At 36.2% G+C, this 21,589-nt stretch overlaps 1 protein-coding gene across 5 annotated transcripts in view; it reads left to right on the top strand.

The window, feature by feature from the left end:
* The window catches only part of inip (ints3 and nabp interacting protein), a 40,286-nt gene extending 19,114 nt beyond the window's left edge, over positions 1–21,172 (top strand). For 2 of the 5 annotated variants that reach the window (XM_073048615.1, XM_073048614.1), the window contains exons 3-7: positions 713–977; positions 4,041–4,143; positions 6,433–6,523; positions 14,464–14,554; positions 18,947–21,172. In XM_073048615.1, the coding sequence (XP_072904716.1) occupies positions 899–977; positions 4,041–4,143; positions 6,433–6,523; positions 14,464–14,554; positions 18,947–19,062 (480 nt within the window). In that variant the 5' untranslated portion in view covers positions 713–898 and the 3' untranslated portion in view covers positions 19,063–21,172. The remainder of the gene's footprint in view (positions 1–712; positions 978–4,040; positions 4,144–6,432; positions 6,524–14,463; positions 14,555–18,946) is intronic. The other 3 variants (XM_073048617.1, XM_073048616.1, XM_073048618.1) reach the window with 2 other exon arrangements.
* Positions 21,173–21,589: the final 417 nt, after the last annotated feature.

The raw sequence follows: 21,589 nt of genomic DNA, 5'->3' as shown, positions 1-21,589 counted from the left end.
CTGAGCTCCCTATGATGCTTTGCAATTAATACTACATTTAGTAGAGATTTGACTAGTGCTTAAAGATGGGATTAAGCTAGGTAGCTTTTAATTCTTGATTGGCATGCATGTTATTAACTGAATGGTCCACTGTCATAATTTATTTTTTGATTTCTAAAAGCAGGAATTCATACAACAATTGTAATAAGTACTCACTAGGCTACAGCTGGAGAACTGTGTGCTGTTCTGCACACCACTTTAAAGGACATATATGATGGCATTAAAGATTTTAAAAATTACAGCCCTGTGCTGATCAATCATATTTCAGCGATATGGCAGTATTGGTACTACTGCTAGAAATTGAGGATGGGGGGTGGGGGATGGCAAAACCTAATCTGTGGCAATCATATAACGCATGGTACAGTGGCATTTACACTTTGTTTCCAGAGTGCTACAGAAGAGTTTATTGAATTCTGCCACTTATAGCTCCCAATACAATTAATCTCTCATACTTCTCAGAAAATGGGTTCATTGTATCATCTCTGTTCAGTCATTCTGTGGTGATTAGTGTTATATTGCAAATCTATTTTCTATTTAGTAATTAGATTAGTGTTTCACTGAAGAGCTGTGTCTTTCTTGTTAGATATGAAAAATCACATTTTATATAACCAGATTTTGTAACTTGAATGAACAATCTTAACTGTATATCATCTCTGCCCCCATCATCCCACAGATATAATCTACTAACACTGCCGTAAATAAATACTGCAGATGCTAGAAGTCTGGAGAAAGAAAGAGCAGGAAATAGTGAAGATACTCAGCTGGTCAGGTGACAAAAAAGTTAACAGCTCGGACTAATGACCTTTGATCAGAATTCAACAGGATTAAGGCTTTGGGTAGGTTGTGACAGCTCGGACTAATGACCTTTGATCAGAATTCAACAGGATTAAGGCTTTGGGTAGGTGGAGTGGGCTCAGAGGATAGGCTGGTTTGTACAGGTAAGAAGTATAGAGTATATCCGATACATAACATTTCTTCTGGTTTGAATTTTTCAGTAGCTTAATTTGGAAGCTCTGAAAGCTGAATCACCAAATAATCTAAAATAATGTTTTTTATAGGTGGAGGGCTAAAATGATTTTTTCTAAGTTACGTGATAGCGGACAAAGCCTTAGGTGATAGTACCTTGTATTTCAAGTATGGAAAACATTAATTTGCAGTTTTTTGCTAACAGTATGAACAGAATCTAAATGGTAAAATTTGTCTTGTTCATGACTATTTGGTGACTTTCTTGTGAAAAGTCTCTGAAATTATTTAAGTTCTCAATCAGCATCTCCCCAACCCACCCCTGGAAAATAAATTGTACACCACTGACAAAAATGCAGATTTTAAATAAGGTATTTTAAATAGCTGTCAATACTGTGTTCATTAATTAGAATAATTAAGTTGAATACCAAAAAAAAGTATTTCAGCTGATTGGTTCTTTAGCTAGGTAGTCTGCATCTAGGTGTTAATGATGGTATAGTGACTGGCCCAGTATCATTGAACAGTCCCAACGGTTAAATATAATTTTTTTAAAAATACTTTGTCATGACTTATTTGCTTTATTTACAGGAGCGGTATATTGATAAAACTCAAATAAAAACCTGCAAATGTATATGAAATTTTAAAAATCAATCATGATTGTATCCTGCATTTCAAATAAGGAAAACATTGATTAGCATTTAAGCTGTGCTATAGACAAAGCACTTGCCTGCGTTTTAAGGGTTAGCAATGAAATAATGGTACTCACAGCTTGATTTATTTTAGAAAGGTTCTCCATAGACTTAGCTATCATTTTGGCCAGGCTTTTTCTTTAAATGTTTGTTTCTAACTGATAACAATTTAAGGGTAGTATTTGGTTTCCAGGAATATTGATGAGAACAGTTGAAAAATTTTCTTTGGCGTCAAACCATGAAGTGAGAAGCAAATTTTTTAAACTATCTTAAATGTCAGAATCAAATTTATTATCACTGACTTGTATGCATCTCATAGATAGCACAATAAAGAATGAAGCATTCTCATAAAATCAAGGTAGAAGTTGAAATGTTTTAACAAAACTTTATTTTAAAAGCATTGTATTTTGGAGTAATTGAGTGATTTTCAATCTGCGTGACTGTTTAAAGAGTCAGCAAACGAACAGCTAACCAATAAATTAGTGCCCATAACACTTAGTGCCAGAATATTGGCTACTCATCACATCAATATTTTCTTGTAATTTATGCTGTTCAAGGCGACAAAACTGCACACTTGTTTTAAGTAGTTCATATTCAAAAGATGTTCTGAATGTAATTGCATGTACCTGTTCTTGTGGTCATTGCAGTGCAGAATCTATCCTCAGTGGGGCCAAGTGTGAATGGTTTAGTAACTATAAGCCAACAGCTTGGGCTACAAGCTATTTCAATATAAATGACGACCTTAATAAACGTATGCTCTACTACTTTATAGCAGTACTTTACTGAGGTAAATAAAACTGACCTTTGTTTGATCCAAGAGATAATGCTGGGTTGAACAATTCCGAACTAGAAGATAGCAAGAGTGGTGTTAGTACCTTCTGTACCCTTTTTTAGTGAAAAGATAATTGATTCATAAGGAAGCTTATGTAATAACACTCTTCCAAATTTTGAGCCGACTTTTTTGACTAGAGTAGCAGGAGAGCTTAAATCAGTCTCTTAAACAGATGCAGTGTTGTAACAATATTGCACACAAATAACTTCCCAATAGAAATGACAGATGTTTTCAAAGCAAAGTTCTTTTATCTGGCTGGCATAAAAGTAATTTCTGTGATGAAACTGATTTGCTAATTGCATTCATTTATTTAAAACCAGAACTTTAGTTTTCTCCACATTTCCAAACAGACATTTGACCATGGGGAGACTTTAAGTTGATTGAAACCCACTACATTCAGACTCTGCACAGAGTTAATCACAAGTAGAGATCCCAAGTAGTTACAGCTCTTTATTATCCAAGACATTAAAGTCAATTGTGCAACCTTGGATACGGTATTTAATTAGGAATTCGCTTTATCTGTATGATTCAGCTATTCCTTCTGTTTGAACTGCTGTGTTGAAGTGTTATGCAAAATAGTTGATTTATTCCAAGACTCTTCTGTGGTACATGCTATGGTATACGCTGAGATTTTTTGATTATGTAATTTTTCCCTTCAGTACAGACTCTAGTAAGCAGATAATGAAAATGCATTTTTGTAACCTTTTGATCTTTCAAGTTTAGGCATACTGAAACCAGATTAACTGGACTGAATATGTTTCCTAAAGTACACGTCTAGGCCTTCTCTCATACATCCCAAAATATCTCTTGCTGCATTGTTCTACTTTTTTATTTGTCTAGCAAATCTACCAAAATCTAACAAAGGAGAGTATCTTTCAAAAGCTTGTGTGTTTAGTTTTCACATGTAAACAAGAAATAAGAGCATTCATACATCATTAGTGGATGTAGATCCTGTTTTCTGTTTTATTCTCTCATCATAGATTGAGGAGAAGAGCTAATTTAGTTGTTTCAGTTCTCAATTTTTCCCTTTCCATCTCTGCCATGTACCATCTTCAGGGAGAAGCTGGACACTTACTTCTAATTGCTTACATTTCTTTATTGAGCTTCCTGTTAAAATGCATTTAGGTAATCTTTAGTGACACTTCCCATTTACTAAGCTTTTTTGAAAAACAAAATACCATAGTCTTTTCTCTCCATCCCATTTCAAAATTCTGATTTTAGGAAAATGTAAAACCAATAGTACCAGTCTAGTGATGTATGGGCTTCCGATGTAAAATTTGCTTAAGAGTTTGTTCATTGCAAAAGTAAGGTCTGAATCTTTTATTCCAGTTATCAGCTTTGAACTTTAGTACACTAGAAATAAGATCAAGGAAAATAAAGTTGGCTTTCCAAATGTTTTTCCTTTGAAATTGCTTCCTTGATAGTCATTTAAAAGTTAAGAAGTTTTAACTATTCTTCAAGTATCTGATTCATTATGTGTCATTTACACTCTCCAAAACTAATTTTTTTAAATTAAGATTTTCAGAACAAAAATCGTGCTGCTATCTTGGCAGAGCTGAAGCAGGAGAAGAAAAAGTTGATAATGCAGAATCAATCATCTATGAACAACCCTGGAGCCAGGTATCGTACATCAGATAGTTATTGAAAATTTATTTCAATATCAGTGATCAAAGTAACTTCAAAACTGAATTTTATGTGACCAGGGTGTAATCATTTTCATATGCAATTGATATTGCAATAAAAATCAGAAATTTCCTCCTCTTTCATTTTCCATTTTTAATAATTGGTGTTTTAAATGGTTGCAAATCTTTTTGGGTGAAAAGAAATAGAAGCAAAGCTAATACATTTTGTGGGAATTGATTTACTTTTCAATATTAAAATTATCTTTTTTGAAAAAACTGTACTCAATATGTAGTTCTTAAATGCCAAGTTTATAGTTGTTCAGAGATGATGATGTATCTCTTAAAAAATCTAGCTTTCTGAGAGAGTCAAGATCATAAAGCACAAATATACATACAGTATGCGATGAGCTTTTAAAATAATTTGGTTCATCATTATAAACTCAGTACTTTAGAGAAATTAATGGTCACACATGATCACACAAAATAGTTCATATTTCTTTTTGTTTTTGTAGTTTTGTTTTATGTGAATAATAGTTTTGGGAGTTGGGTGGATGGGTTGAGGGTGTTTGGTGTTCAGTTGACTTAATTTAACCATTAGAAAATGCTGATGATGGAGTCCATAATGTTGCTTAAGATTTTTTTTAAATTGTGATCTATTAATATCATGTAGTGCTGTTGCTGGAGTAAGTCATGTTTTGATGAACTTTGAGGATTCTTGAGTTACTTGGCTTGGTTCTTTCCAATTGTTGTTAGCCTGTGTTAATGTTTAATGGAAAAATAATACCTTTGGTCATTTCCAATCTCTGAATAGTATGATGAATTGTCATAGTGTGGAATCATTTAACGAATGTTATCCAAGATTTTCTGTAAATCTTAAGTTTTATATCCACAGATTATGCAAAATAAAATGTATAAGTGTAAATGAGTATGTCAATAATAGAATGAAGTGGAATTGATCAAAATACGCAGTGTGTTTGGTAGTGTATATATAGAGAGAAAAAGGGCTTAATGTTTTAGATTGATGATCTTTCCTTAACTTAATTTTCTCCATTGATACTACTTGATTTTCTGGGTATTTTGTATTTTCTTTTTTTAATTTCAATTATTTATACAGGTATCATTTTGTACTGACATAATGTTTCTATTGACATTAACAAGATTATGAACGTATGATCAATCACAATGCTTTATCTCCAATTTGTGTTCATGTATAATGCACAGTTGACTAAAACCTTCTATCATCTTCACAATTTTATATTTTTTATTTACCGTAGATTCCGGACTACAGAGCGCACCTGATTAAAAGCCGCTGGCTCTAATTTTAGAAATAAAATCAATTTTTTAATTGTAAAGGCCGCACCGGATTTTAGGCCGCAGGTGTCCCACGTTGTAATATGAGATATTTACACAGAAAGATATTACACGTGAGGATTTTTTAACTTTTAATTAAATCCATATGGTAACAAAAACAAATACATATTGCAAATGCTTTTTTTCGAACCATGCCCGTAACGCGGCTACTTTTAAATATACGTTGCGTATACTTCTTTACTGAACAACATTCCAATATCTCCTAACGACTGGTAAAAAATATATATACTGCAGCCTACCAGGAAAAGTTATTGATCGCCTTTAACTTAAAAGCAGCGTTCGCTCAGATCCAAAGCCGCTCGCGTAATGCGCTCCCCCCCTCCTTTCCGTTTATCGCAAACCGGCGTTTTCCCACAAGACACCGCGAAACCGGGTGTGACGTCATAGCATCCCGCGATGTAGTACAGAAAACAAATATAGTTAAAACTCTTCTAACTTTAACTAGAAAATGAATTACTAAGCGAAAATATTATAAACTAAATAACTGCCATAAGGCAGCACAATGCTTCGAGTGTTTTCCATGTTGATGAGGGTGAGTACAAATGACTGATTTACAATAATTTAATTGTGAAAGTGCGCTTGATTTATCGTACAATTTCATTGGACCTCTGTGAACTACTCATCAATTTTATTGGTCTACTGTTATGAGGCAAAATGTTTACGAGGCGGCATGAAAAAAATCATGTATTAGCCGCTCCGGATTAAAGGCCGCAAAGTTCAAAGCTGTTCAAAATGTGGGAAAAAAGTAGCGGCTTAAAATCCGGAATCTACGGTATTTACCATAAATATTTTTGCAATTGTTTTATTTTACAGTCAGTGCTAAGCCCCATTTGTAGAACCATATTGTGTGGACTGTGTGAAGAGATGTTTAAATAACTAAAATGCTTTGACTTACTTTTGTACCACTTGCTTATAGTATTCCTCTATCAAGGCCTGCTTTTGCTAAGGATTTTCGGGACCACGCTGAACAACAACATATAGCAGCGCAACAGAAGGCTGCCTTGCAGGTAATTTTGAACATAATTTTTATTATTAGTGTTGATGACTTATACACCCATATGTCAAATTTTTAGTGAGATGAACAGTTTGAGAGCTCTTATTTACTCCATTATGAACCTATTTCTATTCATGAATTTTCTGCCTAGTCTCAGTGTGTAAACTTTTGAAAGCTGTTTAAAGCGTGAAATTGAAAATTTACTCTGGGAAAAGCTGACATCTCTGATATCAAGGAGAAGATTTATGTAATTTAAAATTTATTCACAATTTTCCTTTGCAAATATTTTTAAAATGTTATGGGCAACAGGGAGGATACATTCTGACTGGCAGGTCATTCACAGACTGGGGTTTAGAGCCTTGGGTTTTGCTTGTAATTAGATTTTGTATGTATAAAGACTATGTTTTCAGTTCGTAAGGAAGGCAAATTGCCCGCCTCCATTCCTCCTGTAATCCACAACCAGCTGCTTTGTTTTTGCAACATTGATGGAGAGGTTGTTTTCTTGACACCATTGTGTCAGAGAGATGTGCATCCCTCCAACTACAGTATGCTGTCAATCATCCATCCACAAGGAATGGGGAGTGCCAGCTTGCTGAATATGTCAGTTACTTGAAAATCGTTCAAAAAATACAGTATTTCACACACTGGTAATGTTTAATTTGCCAAACTATGTCATCTCCTTAACTCTTTTAACTGTTTTATAGTGTAATTCTAATATATTAAAGCCAAACAATGTTCATACAAAAATATAAAAATAAATTAATGACTGCATTCACCATGCCATGAAGCGCCAAATCTTCAGAAAATATTTCTGCTAATAAGACTAAAACTGTATAAACATATGCTAAAATATAATTTCACACGTGGCATAATTCATTGAGCTTATTTTCATAAAAAGGAAGCAGTCTGATTATAGGCTATGCATAGATTTTTCTGCATTGCTTAGCCTTGGTTAACATATGAGTTAAAACTAAAATCATTAATTCTAAATCACTGTGGTCTGGTTATTTTAATGGTATTTCTTCAAGTTAAACTGAATTTTTGTGAGTGAAGTTGAAGAACTTGTATTCTGAGAATTTTTTGCTAGTTGCGTGAAAATTCTTGATGTACTCTGTATACTGAATAAACAAGTTTGTCAAAAGTTGTGTTACTCTTTTAGGGTATAAAGTTCCTCAGACTGGTGATGTGATGCATAACAGTGGTTCTCAATTTTGTTTCTGCTTGTAGCCCACTTGTGACTTTCATTTACCTCTGGGGCCCCTATCCTCCATAGTCTCTGTGAGCTGCTAAAGTTTTCTTTGGTCAACTGTACTAATTATTCTAATTACAGTCAGTATTTATGTTTTAACAGTTTATAGGTATTACAGTATATGCTAAATATAATGTTACAAGTATATATGAAAAATAATTTTCAAGCTCTGAGCAGAATACTTTATTTATGAGACTATATAAATATTCTTCCAACGAGCATCGCAAAAGAGGTTAGTATTGTTGCTTTGGATATTTAATGAATCCCTTGTGAGTGTTCCTATTGTGAGACCTGTGCTGATCGACTGGCTGGAGTGTTCAGTTGGATCCTCTCCAATTTTCCTGTGGAGCACAGATCCGCAGCAGATGCCATATCATTGGCTCTTCACTCAACCCTGAAACGTCTGGACAGCAAAGATGCATACATAAAGATGTCCTTTATCGACTATAGTGCAGCATTCAATTACCATCATCCTCCTCAAAACTAATCAATAAGCTTCAACCCCGTGGCCTCAATACCCCGTTGTGCAACTGGATCCTGGATTTCCTCACTTGCAGACTCCTCACCTCATGTTTTCAATATATTTATTCCTTCTTGTTATTTCTTTCTTTTTGTATTTGCACAGATTGTTGTCTTTTGCACATTGGTTGAGTGCCCAAGTTGGTGTTGTCTTTCTATTCTGGTTATTAAGCTGTTATGGACTTATTGAGTATGCCTGCAAGAAAATGAATCTCAAGGTTGTATATGGTGATATCTATACTTTGATAACAAATTTGCTTTGAACTTTAATGCAAACTAACAAGTTATTAAATATCTGGTTACAACTTAGTTAAAGATAAAATCAAAGATTGCCTCTTTTCACAACATCAGGATGGTTACAAGATGTTGGTAGGTGAAGCATTTGACTAAAACCATATTCAAGTACATAAGAGGTGGGAAATCCAATTTAAAATATTTTTGCTTTCTTCCAGAGCTGTGGAAATTTATTTTGAATAAAACTAGTTATCCAGAATTTAGCATGAGCTGTTATATCACTCAGCACAGTAAGACAGACATTCTTGCAATGTGGTGTCAACATCATTCATATTTACCCCAAATGGATCCATCCAATCTGGAATATGCATCTTCAGTAGGTCTCTGAACTGAAATTCCATATCTATCAATGTACAGTTGTTTCAAATGATCAAGATATATAATCAGATCATCTTGCAATTCTATTTTAGGAGTGCACAGTGAAGGAGATTGCATAAACTTATCACGTCCAATATTGCTGCTGAAAATTTTGGGTTTTCTAAGGAAATCTGTAAAAGCCTTTTTGCATAATAGAGATTGCAGTTTTTTCCTTGTAACTGTTTAATAAACTTAGTTTTACAAACATATCTAACAGGTAAACTATTTCAGATATAGCAGTGACAACTTGTTCTGCAAGCTGCTTATCACTTAGAAATGCTACAATATTATCAAGAAAAGTGAATTTAACTTCCTGTCAATATATGATGAGCATCAGGAATTTAATGGAAATAGCAGTGGTGGACTTCATCCTTTCTTGCCTCTGCAGTTTAACCATTTATGGCAGATGACCCCACATTGAAGTCCGCTGATGTACAAGATGTTGTGCACTAAAGCAAGAGATCTGAGGGTGAAGTGATAGTTGTATTGTGATTTGAGAGTTGATATCTGCTAAGCTGTGAGAAAACAGGATATCCAGTTCGCTAAGATTCCATACCCAAACCTAGGTATCTTATTTTGCCCCTGTTGCACACAAAGTAACTTATAACTAGTTCTAATGTCAATGGATTTTTATCAGCAACATGTGAAATCTATTTATTGGCTTGCATTAAAAATTCTGTTTCATCAGTGATGTAATTGCATTACCCACATGTTCAACTTGTCCATCAATAATTATTAATTAAAATCCAGTAATATTGGATTTAAAGTCATGAATTTTCCTAGCATGAACTATCATATGTGAAAGAAATATGCAATTTTTTACAACTTTGCATTTTCTAACTTTTCTGAGAAGTCTGTTCCTACATGTTGGCTGTTACCTTTTTAAACTCCTCAACCTGTGGGAATAGTTTTCATTTACTGAGTTACCTTTCCCGATGCATTGAAAATATCTTAAAAATATTGATTATAGTACCCCTTCAACTAAATTCTACAAAGTCTAAGGAGTCAGAATCATTTAGTTGTAATGGTATAGAAGGCCAAATGATTTGTTGGATTTTCTGCCAACTCACAATACAGTAATCTTGTTGATGCTATTTTCCCACTATTTTTCCCAAAGCCCTGCAAATTATTTTCTTTGCTTATGCAGCTTCATTTTGAAGACATTGATTTGGTTTCCATCCTTTCAGGTAGTGAATTACTGATCCTAACTACTGTTTATCCTTGTGTCCCATTTATCTTCTGCGCATCTGTTTTACATCTGAGTATTCCGATCTTTGAGCTATTTACTAATAAGGAAAGTTACCCTACCTAAACTAATCTTGTATCTATATATCACTATCAAATCTCTTGCTTAGTTCCAAGGAAAACAGTCCCAGCTTTCCCATTCAAAGTTTTCATACCCAAATTCCCACATACTAGAAAATATTTTCTGCGGACTTTCTAGGGTCTTTGTTCTTTGTTAGGATAAACTTGCATGTGCCCATTGAAATCTATTTTTTCAATCAATTAATATTGATATGTGTTAATACTTTTTTATGTATGTGTGCAGTATTGTCCATCTTTATGTCACCATCAAACTTGAATGGTCATCCTTCCATCCTGTAACAAGTAGTTTATAATTCTGATGATTAGATGAAACTACTACAGTTTTTTGTATTACAACATTAGATACAACCTGCCAGGATATTCTCTTGAGAATCTATACTAAAAGCCCCTATTAAATCCAGCAAATCTTAGCTGCATGGTTCCTTAATTTTTACATTGATGTATTCTGCCTCTTCAGTGCTATTGTCAGTAGGTTCACACATCATTTCTATTAGGGTCCTTTCTCTTAATTTTACCTGTAAGCTGATCACTGCCAGTTGTATTCTCTTAATTTGACTGTCATATCTTCTACAGTTTTATGTTTCTAGTAGACCTTTACAAGCCTGCATATTTGTTACTAGTTCTGATGGTCTTGGTTTTGGTAATGATTACCCTGTCATACCCTTATAATTGAATTTGTGCCTGCAAGTCACAAAAGCATGAGAACTAGGAGCAGGAATAAGTCATCTCCCTTTCTGTGTATACTGTCACTCAGTTGCAATTACTGTGTCATCCGTTTATTGGGCAGAGGAGATTCAGTGCCCATGCCCGGGTGCAAGGTTGGATTGCTCTGGATGCTGAGCTGATTTGAAGAGCTTCAGAGTGGCTTTGTGCTGGGTGGTGAAATTTGGGCTCTGGAGCCTTTCTCTTGCACATAGAGTGTTGGTCTTTTATTTTTATTCTTTTTTTTCTTTAATTGGGTTTTTTCAGGTTTCTTGCTTTATGGTTACTTATGAGTAAGCAAATCTCAAGGTTATATACTTTATACATTATAAATAAATGAATCTTGAACCTTGTTACTTGATTCCCTTGCTATCCAGAACTCTAACAGTCTTTTGACTGATCTCAGCGACAAAACCTTAGATGAGGAAATGTCTTGATCTTAAATGGCCAACCCTTTATTCTGACACACTGACTCTTGGTTCTAGATGTCTGAGCCATGTAAAACATTTTATCCATATTCATTTTGTTGAAATGTACAAGTTTCAATGAGATAATATCCCATTCCAGATATGTCTATTTGACCTCTCCTTTGACCACCACCCCATGAGCCAGCTTGATGAATCTTTATAGGGTATGGTCATTTAAAATTAAAGTTCATAGCTTCTTTCAGAGGGTAGGAGGGTGGTGAATCACTAGAATTCAAGATGCTGGGTGGTGGGAATAGTTGAGGGGTGGTAGTTAAAGAGGAAATGAGGATTTTTTTTGAAAGATCTTGAAATTGAGGGCTACGGAAGCCTGGACCAATTGGCCATAATTGTTTTGAATTATAGGCCAGTGTTAAAGAGCCAACTGACCTATTCTGCCACCTGTTGTGTTCATTGAAGTATTCATTCTATAAAGAGTATATGGTTTAGGTAAAGAAATAAAATCATGCTTTAAAAAAAAAACAATGTTTGACTTGTCCTCCTATTCATTAAGGTTCTTTTTTTTAATAAAGAGACAGAAAGAGAAAGAGACATTAGCTTTGAAAAGGATCTAGTGCTTTCCTGGCACTATTACAGACATTTACACCACACGCTGCACCCGCAAAGCTAACAGTATTGTGAAGGACCCCACGCACCCCTCACACAAACTCTTCTCCCTCCTGCCATCTAGCAAAAGGTATCGAAGCATTCGGGCTGTCACGACCAGACTGTGCAACAGTTTCTTCCCCTTAACCATTAGACTATTCAATAAGAGTCTAGACTGACATCTACATCATTTATAATTATATTGTAATTTGTCCTCTACTGTGCCTATTGTCTTGTTTATTAATTGTTGTACTGCCCTGCATTGTTTTGTGCACTTTATGTAGTCCTGTGTAGGTCTGTAGTCTAGTGCAGTTTTTATGTTGTTTTACGTAGTCTAGTGTAGTTTTTTTGTGTTGTTTTATGCAGCACCAGGATCCTGGAGGAACGTTGTTTTGTTTTTACTGTGTACTGTACCAGCAGTTTATGGTCGAAATGACAATAAACTTGACTATATGACGAATAAATTCTTCTAATGAAAATGGTGCAGCTTGTCATCAAAACATCGGTTATAATTGATACCTGTACGTGGCTGGAAACTCAGTTTATTCGTAGAGATTAGCTTTATTTGTCACATGCACATCGAAACATACAATGAAATGTATCATTTGCATTAACAATTAACACAGTTGGAGGATGGTGACGGGCCAGCCCTCAAGTGTCACCATGCTTCCAGTGCTGACATAGCATGCCACAACTCACTAACCTTAGCCATATGTCTTCAGAATATTGGAGGAAACTGGAGCACCCTGAGGAATCCCACACAGTTACAGAGAAAGTGTACAAAACATACAGACACCGGCAGGCACTATACCCAAAACAGTGACTGCTGGCTCTGTAAGGCATTGTGCTAACTGCTCTTCATTTATATACAAAATGCTTATTGGGGCAACCAGTGGAATAGGAATTAGCTTCTAGAGAATCTAATTTGTTTTCTTAATTCCTCATCTGTGGCATGCTATGGAATTTATCAGCCCTATTCTAATCCTGCACTTCTAAAATCTGATCAAGGACTGGTTCAAATTTATTAGAAGTTCCTCCCACTTCCACCTTTGAATTGGTGTTGCATTTGTAGTATGGAAATGAACTAATCCAGACAACTGTACATGTTGGTGTTTGTGCTCTACACAAGTCTCCTTCAATTGAACATCTTCAAACTCTGGTTCCTAACCTTTTTTTTAATGCTATGGACCAGTATCATCAAGCAAGGGATCCGTGGATCTCGGGATGGATATCAACATACTGCGCCTTGTAAGAGTATTCAGGCGCCAACCCATTGTTCACATAAATGAGTATTACAACCAGGGATTTTGATCAATTTAACTGAGAATCTTTATTTGTGAATCACATGCTCCTTTTTTCCACACATTGAGGGCTATGGGGGCAATATCTGTTCCCACAAAAAACAGGGAAAATTGTAAAGCAAGAAGTACTAAAAATTCAAAAACTGAAATGTCAGCAATTCAAAAGTATTCACCCCTCCTCTCACAGTAGTTGAACCTACTCTCACAGCTGTTACATCCAGTAATTTTTTTGGATATGTCTGTATTAGCTTCGCCCAATGTGAGAGAGCAAGATTTTTCATTCCTCCTTGCAAAATTGCTCAAGCTGTGCCAGGTTATTTGGAGAATGGCGGTGAACAGCAAACTTGAGGTCTTGCCAGAGATGTTTGATTAGGTTAAGGTTAAGACTCTGACTAGGCCACTCAAGGATATAAATTTTCATCATTTGAAGCCTCTCCAGGGTGATTTGAGTCATTATCCTGCTGAGAGATGAACTTCCCAGTTTAAGCATTCATCTTCACATTGACCCTGACCAGATTTTCAGTCTCTGCTGTTGAAAAACATTCTCATAGCATGATGCCAACTCCACCATACTTTACCATAGGGATGGTGTTACCTGGCTGATGTACAGTATTAGATTTATGGCATTTGTAACACTTAGTGTTGAGCCCATAATGTTACACCTAAGTCTCATCCGACCACAAGACCTTCTACAACTTTACAGTATCTTCTAAGTAACATTTTGCAGAACCTTGCTGGACAGGGATATGTTTGTTGTTCTTAGCCAAGGCTTCTTTCTTGCCACTCTTCCATAAATACCCTTTTTGTGTAAGGCATTAGAGATTATGGAGCCGTGAACTTCATCTCCAAATACAGCAACTGACTTCAGCAGGTCACTCAGAGTGACTGTTGGTGTCACAGTACAAGTGTCATTCTTCTCAGGAATGTTTAGAGGGATGACCCAACCTAGGCAGTGTGGCTATGGTTTCATGATTGACTGCACTGAGCTCTGAGGTATATTCAGTGCCTTTGGGATGGTTTTGTACCCTTCTCCAGATTTGTGCTTCTCTATTATTATTTCCCTGACTTGTCTTGAATGCTGTTTTGTCTTCATTTTGGTTTGGTCTTGAAAATCTACCATACTGCTGGACCTTAGAGAGAGCGAGAGAGAGAGAGAGAGAGGATATTTTATCTTATGAATTCATTGAAAACAAGTGATCCTTCAATTTTCTACATGAACAAATTGGGTGAGTTGATGAGGTAATATACAGTATTCACCTGAGGAAAGTTAGCATAGTAATTCATTTTTCAGTATCACAATTTTGTTTCTATATTTTTAATAAATTGTTGATAGGTTTTAGAATTATTCTTTTGATTTGACATGATGCACAATGTTTTGTAGATTAGCTTAAAAAATCCTAATTCAATATATTTTAAATTTAGTAAATGTGAAAATAGTTGTAGTGCCTGTGTACTTTTTCCAAGGCACTGTATCTTTCTATTGGTGTGTATCTTGGGTTATATTTCCAGTCACTACCAGAACAGAATATTTGGTCACTTGGTCACTATCCAACATCAGTCTCTGAACAGACCTGCCCCTGTTTGTTCTGCTTACTGCATTGGCTGTGAAATGTGATGACATACCTTGCAGATACAATAAGTGTTATAAAAGTGCAGGTTCATTGATTCAGTCAATTAAATTGCTACAAACTGAAAATTATCCCACATTTGAAATAGCTGCTGATTATACAGTAGATTGAAATCCAGTATAGATTATTAGGAAATAACCAACATCCCTCATGCATTATCAAATTGTAGTGTCTCCAAATTGCATCCCATCTCAGTGCCTTGCACTGAAGAGATTTAAAACAAGTGCATACTGCACAAATGTTTGTTTGGACTGTGTTTCTCTCTGCAATCTCGCAATCCGAAGTTAGGGCTTTTAAACACTCTTCCTTAATCTGCACAATTCACATTTTTGTGAGTCTGTTACTAGTCTATAATGTCATATTAACATATCAGACAAAATTTTGAAAAGGGTGTCATGTTGCAAACAATGCATTTCATTATGTTTTGACGTATGATATACGTGACAAGTAAGTTAACTTTTAGTTTTTTGATTGCAAGAATCCTTATGGGTGCAGCAACTTATCAACTTCACACTTTTTTAAAAATACATTTTTTAACTAATAGTTAATTTTAAATATGAGGTTGTATGACTCAAGTTATACCATATGGAGCAGATCTTTCTACTTCTTTGACTATCTTTACCTCATTAATTTAATGCCACAAAATAGAGAATTTATGTATTCCCCACCTGCCTATCTCCTCCCCCGGTGCCCCTCACCTTTCCCTTTCTCCTATGGTCCATTCTCCTCTCAGATTTCTTTATCTCCAACCCTTTACCTTTCCCACCCACCTGGTTTCACCCATCACCTTCTAGCTATCCTCCTTCTCCCCCTTCCCCCATCTTTTTATTCTGGTATCTTCCCCCTTCCTTTCCAGTGCTGAAGAAGGGCCTCGGCCCAAAGCATTGACTCTTCATTCACTTCCATGGATGCTGCCTGACCTCCTGAGTTCTCCAGCATTTTGTGTGTGTTGCTTTGAGTTGAATGTTATGTTGATGAGATTAGATAAAGAGAGTGAGTATGACCATACTTTCTGTATATCGCTTTGGATTTCCAGCATCTGCAGAATTTCTTATGTTTATATAGAAAATTTTACTCTTACTACTTTAAGCTGTATTTGATCTACACGAGACATTACTTTAGAATGGATTTCTGTCTAAAGACCCATTTGTTGATTCAGAGCGATAAAATTTCTTTTTAAATGGCAGTATTTTCCATTCTTGGATTGGAGTTGTTTTCTTAATACATCTCTCCTGATGTTTCAATGTACAATATTAATTGCTGCACTTCAGGTACAGTGCATATAAAAAGTATTCACTCCCCCCCAGGAAGTTTTCATCTACAAATTGGTCTAAATTTATTACAATTATTAAACACAAAATAATTGTTTGGATAGTTACTTGCCCCCTTCAAGTCAGTATTTAGTAGATGCACCTTTGGCAGCAATTACAGCCTTGAGTCAGTGTGAATAGTTTCTATCAGCTTTGCACATCTGAACACTGCAATTTTTCCCCATTCTTTTTCACAAAACTGCCGAAGCTCTGTTGTGAGTGAGCAGCCCATTTCAAGTCCAGCCACAAATTCTCAATTGGATTGAGGTCTGGACTCTGACTTGACCACTCCAGGACATTAACTTTGTTGTTTTTAAGCTATTCCTGTGTAGCTTTGGCTTTATGCTTGGGGTCATTGCCTTGCTGGAAAACAAATCTTCTCCCAAGCCACAGTTCTCTTGCAGACTGTATCAAGTTTTCCTCCAGGATTTCCCTGTATTTTGCTGCATTCATTTTACCTTCTACCTTCACAAACCTTCCAGGGCCTGCTACAGTGAAGCATCCCCACAGCATGATGCAGCCACCACCATGCTTCATGGTAGGGATGGTGTGTTTTTGATAATATGTGGGTTTTGGCTTACGTCAAACATAGTACTTAGTCTGATGGCCAAAAGCTCAATTTTGGTTTCATCAGACCATAGAACCTTCTTCCAGTTGACTTCAGACCATTCCTTCTGGCAAACTCTACCCGAGAGCTGTTTTTTAACAGTGGCTTTCTCTTTTCTACTCTCCCATAAAGCTGTGACTGGTGAAGCACCTGGGCAACAGTTGTTGTATGTGCAGGCTCTCCCATCTTAGCCACTGAAGCTTGTAACTCCTCCAGAGTTCCAAGATGGCAGTGCGATGCAGCTTGCAGCGGCCACTCTCCCGGAGCTGATTATCTGTTATTTGTGAAGTGGGGTGCCATGCGCAATCATAATCGATTGAAAACGGATGTGGGAGCATGGAGGAACATCTCCAGGAAGACCTTCTTCGTTGCTGCTGGTGCTGTGAAGTCCAGGACTCTGCTGGGAAGAACAGGCCCCCAGTCCTCGGGGTTGCATTGCCGATGGCCGTTGGCGGGGCCGTCTTAATACGCTCGGCAGAGGATGGTGCTCAGAGAAGCTGTGCCGGAGGGGATGATCATCGGCTCGGAGGTTCAACGGACTCGGAGTCCGCTGCGGTCAGGTCGCTTTCGGTGTGTGCTGCGTCTGCGAGGCTGGATTTTACGGAGCTTTCATTGTGTGCTGAGTCTGTGAGGCTGAGTCGGACGGCGCCCTGGAAGTCCATAGCGGGGGTATTCCCTTCTGCCGCCAGCGTGGGGTGGCGAGTCTGTCAGGACCCTGGGGACTTGTGGAAACTGTGTGGTGATTTCTTTTGAACTATAGTCCTTTAACATCTTTGGACTATTTTTACTGTGCCCATGGTCTGTTTTTTATCAATTATGCTATTGTTTGCACTGTTGTAACTATGTGGGTTTGTGCAGGTCTTGTAGCTTTAGTTTTTGGTCTTGTTTGTTTGGTGGATGTGGAGCTCCTTTCCGGGAAACGTGCTAAGACGGTAGCGCGATATTAATACGCAGCAGCCTCTCTGGACTCTGGATTGGCGATTGCCAAACGTTATGTGGATTTTCTGGTGTAGTCTGTTTTGTCATATGCTTTTGTGATATCATTCTGGAGGAACGTTGTCTCATTTTTAACTACATTGCATTTGTGGTTTCTAAATGACAATAAACTGAATCTGAATCTGAGTTGTCATAGGACTCTTGGAGCCTCCTTCACTAATCCACTTCTTGCACAGTCACTCAGTATTTGAGGATACTGCTCTAGGCAAATTTACAGCTGTGCCATATTCTTTCCATTTCTTGATGATTGACTTAACTGTAATCCAAGGGATATTCAGTGACTTGGAAATTTTCTTGTATCCATCTCCTGATTTGTGCTTTTCAATAATCTTTTCACGGAGTTCGTTGGCGTGTTCTTTTATCTACACGTTATAGTTTTTGCCTGGATACTGACCCACCAGCAGTTGGACTTCCCAGACACAGGTGTATTTTTACTACAATCAATTGAACACCCTGGCTGCACACAGGTGATCCCCATTTAACTAATTATGTGACATCTAAAAACAATTGGCTGCTCCAGTGATGATTTAGTGTGTCATATTAAAGGGAGTGAATACTGTACTTATGTAATCAAATATTTTGTTTTATATTTGTAATTAATTTAGATCACTTTGTAGAGATTTGTTTTCACTTTGACATGAAAGAATCTTTTTCTGTTGATCAGTGTCAAAAAAGCCAAATTAAATCCACTGTGATTCAATGTTGTTAAACAATAAAACATGAAAACTTCCAAGGGGGTTGAATACTTTTTATGTGCACTGTAATTCATTTGTAATCATTTCATACAGAACGATGCACATAAATTTTTACCTTTTGTGAGTGTATCAGTAGTTTATTTACTTACCGTAGTTCTTTGCTTTTGGTAGCTTCCAAATTGCTGATGTTTTCTATTGGTTAGAGTTGATTTTGGCAATTCTTCATTAGTTTGAGCTGTTATTATAGTATTTGCTGTTATATGTAAATATATTTAAACCAATGACAAGCAACATTATTGGGAGCTAATTTGGATTATTGACTGATCTTACTAGACATTTCTGTATTTGAAATCTAATGTATTTTCTTTTATTTGATTCACAGCATGCACATGCACATTCATCGGGATATTTCATAACTCAAGACTCGGCTTTTGGAAATCTTATTCTTCCTGTTTTGCCTCGTTTGGAGCCAGAATAAGCACTCAAAAACAGTCTTGATTGTTGGAGAGGATTTTTCATAAATGAGACTATTTCTTGCACCTGAAAGGACGGCAATAAAGGGAAATTTAATTTCATCATTTGATGCTACTAGTGGACCATGATATATTATCTTCCAGATTTTGTGTATATGTGCAAGAGGGAAACAGATGCCTAATTTCTGCTTTCCAGTTCATTCATATGACTTTCCCTCATTTCTCATTACATTCACCAGCAGTGAAAGAAGTATTCTGTAAAGGTTTAACAGTGAACATGATCTTGGACATCAGGAACTTGTCAAATAATGAGGGTACTCACTTTGATAATCATCTGTCTACAAGCAAGTTAGTACATTATGTACTGTTTATGGGTTCATCATTATACTGAAAAAATATGGCCTCATTTGCCTAATGCTGCTAATACAAAATGGATTGGCCAAGCTCCTGCTTAGGCTGAGGAAACTTAAAAATGTATATTACTGAGAAAAGGTTTTTGTAAGCATGCTTTAGAAATCTTGATTGTATTTCAATGCATTCTGTGTAGTTTAAGCTTGAAGTATGTGGCTATATAACTCAGATTTTGTGGGTTTTTTTGTTGAATGTCAGTTTTGTATCCACTGTTGTCAATATTATCATTCTTTATTTTAGTTGAGTTCTTGGATTTTGAGTGAAGTCACTCAGTTTTTAAGTGTTAAAAGCCCAGATATAGAACTACTCTGTCATTATGGTGGTACAGTACCAACTTGTGTAATTGCTGTACTGCAAAAAAAGAATTGCAAGTCACTAAACCAGACATGACGTCTAATAATTACTTGATTGGAATGTGAGAAAGAGATGTTAAACTGTTAGTGGAAGCAATATCTATTCAGTGAACTCCTGGCCTTGTAAACAGTATGATACTAGATTGCATCTGGGCTTCAGTCTGTTTAAAATTCTCCAACTTGGGTGCTACATTTGGCCTTGGTTAAAGAGAGACTGGAAAAGCAGCCAAGATTCCACATTAAACCTGTGCTGGTAGTGTGGCTTCAGGGCAAAATATAGAATTGGCTGTAGTGTTGCAATGGCAACTTGACAGATCCCAGACAGTAAACTGAACCTCAGTAAGGAATTAGATGGAAGAGGCAAAGATTGTTCAATTAAAAGGTGGTGAGAAGGGCAGATTTTTCAACCAACTTGTTAGTTTTCTTTTTGAAAGTATTTAAAGCAGATAAACCTAACTTGATCCATCTTCCCATAAACTGATTAATCGCAAGTTTGTTGTGACAGTGAATTGTTTCCTCACCATCGCTTAAAGATGCATTTGTGCCACAGTAACAGTTTTGGAGTCAGTATTGCACAAAATTAAAAGCACACATATTGGCCTGCTTCTCTGCACAAAGGACACAGCTCCACTTGCACACCTCATCTTACAACTATTGTGTATAACCTATTATTTATTTGCCTTCCTCTTCTGTTCATACAAATATGAATCGGGAGCAGGAATAGGCCTTTCAAATCTGCTCTGCCACTTCACAAGCATGTAACCCAATATAAATCATGGTGCAAAACCGTCTATTTTGAGGAACAATAAATTTGAATGCCTCTTGTATTTTGTGAACACAGAATTTTTCCATCAATCTACCAATGTTTTGAATGCAAATTGAATTAAACTTTGAAGGAAACCAATAGCAAAATAAGTGGCAATTCCTACAAATGTCCAGAATAAACACACATTAATTTTCAAGTAATAAATTGTACTAAATATATGTAGCACAATGGAACTCTTTATAAGTAACTAATCATATTATTTTGTGTAGTTTTATTTGATTTAACCATAATTTGAATGAGTGAATTCCTGTTTCTGTGTTTCCATTTATCGCGGGCATCAGGTGTTCAATTCATTACAGATTTTAAAAATATTGAAAGCCTTGAAGCTAAGCACAGAAAATTAATTATCTCCCAGGCCTAGGCAAGGATCCAAGAGTTTTATTACAAAAGGCTGATTTATTTCCAAGTAGGTATTTGGTCCATCCAACTGATCAATGCGATTCATTAAAACATTGATACATTTATCTGCCATTTGTATTTTGAAGAATATAATAAAATTACTGGTTATTTACAAAAAAATTAAAACTTGGTTTATATATCCAAAATCTGAATGTAGTGAGTTGTATTTTGTTTGTGCTGCTCTGTAAAAAACATGTTTTTGCGAGTGTTGCATTTCTGTCATCTAGGGGAGACCAAGAAGTTTGATAGTAACAGTGGTGAAAACAACAGCAAGAAGAATCATGTTATAGAGCAATACAGCACAGATACAGGCCTTTGGCTTAATGCTGACAACAGTGCTCATCCAACCAGAACCGATTTCCTGCATTCGGCCCATTTCTCAATTTCTTCCACAGAACAGTGTATTCTTGGCTTGGTTTTGTGAGAATTTTGAAATTAAGGATTAGATGTTTTTGACGGATGGCGGGGTGTGTTTTGATAGGGAACAAAATGTTCAGAGATTGTGAGGAGGGAGAGGTTGGATTTGGAGTCAGCTTACTAGGGCATAGGAAATAACTGGTATT

Source organism: Hemitrygon akajei, chromosome 6, assembly GCF_048418815.1.
Source record: "Hemitrygon akajei chromosome 6, sHemAka1.3, whole genome shotgun sequence".
NCBI lineage: Eukaryota > Metazoa > Chordata > Chondrichthyes > Myliobatiformes > Dasyatidae > Hemitrygon > Hemitrygon akajei.
This window is presented reverse-complemented; position numbering and strand designations above follow the sequence as displayed.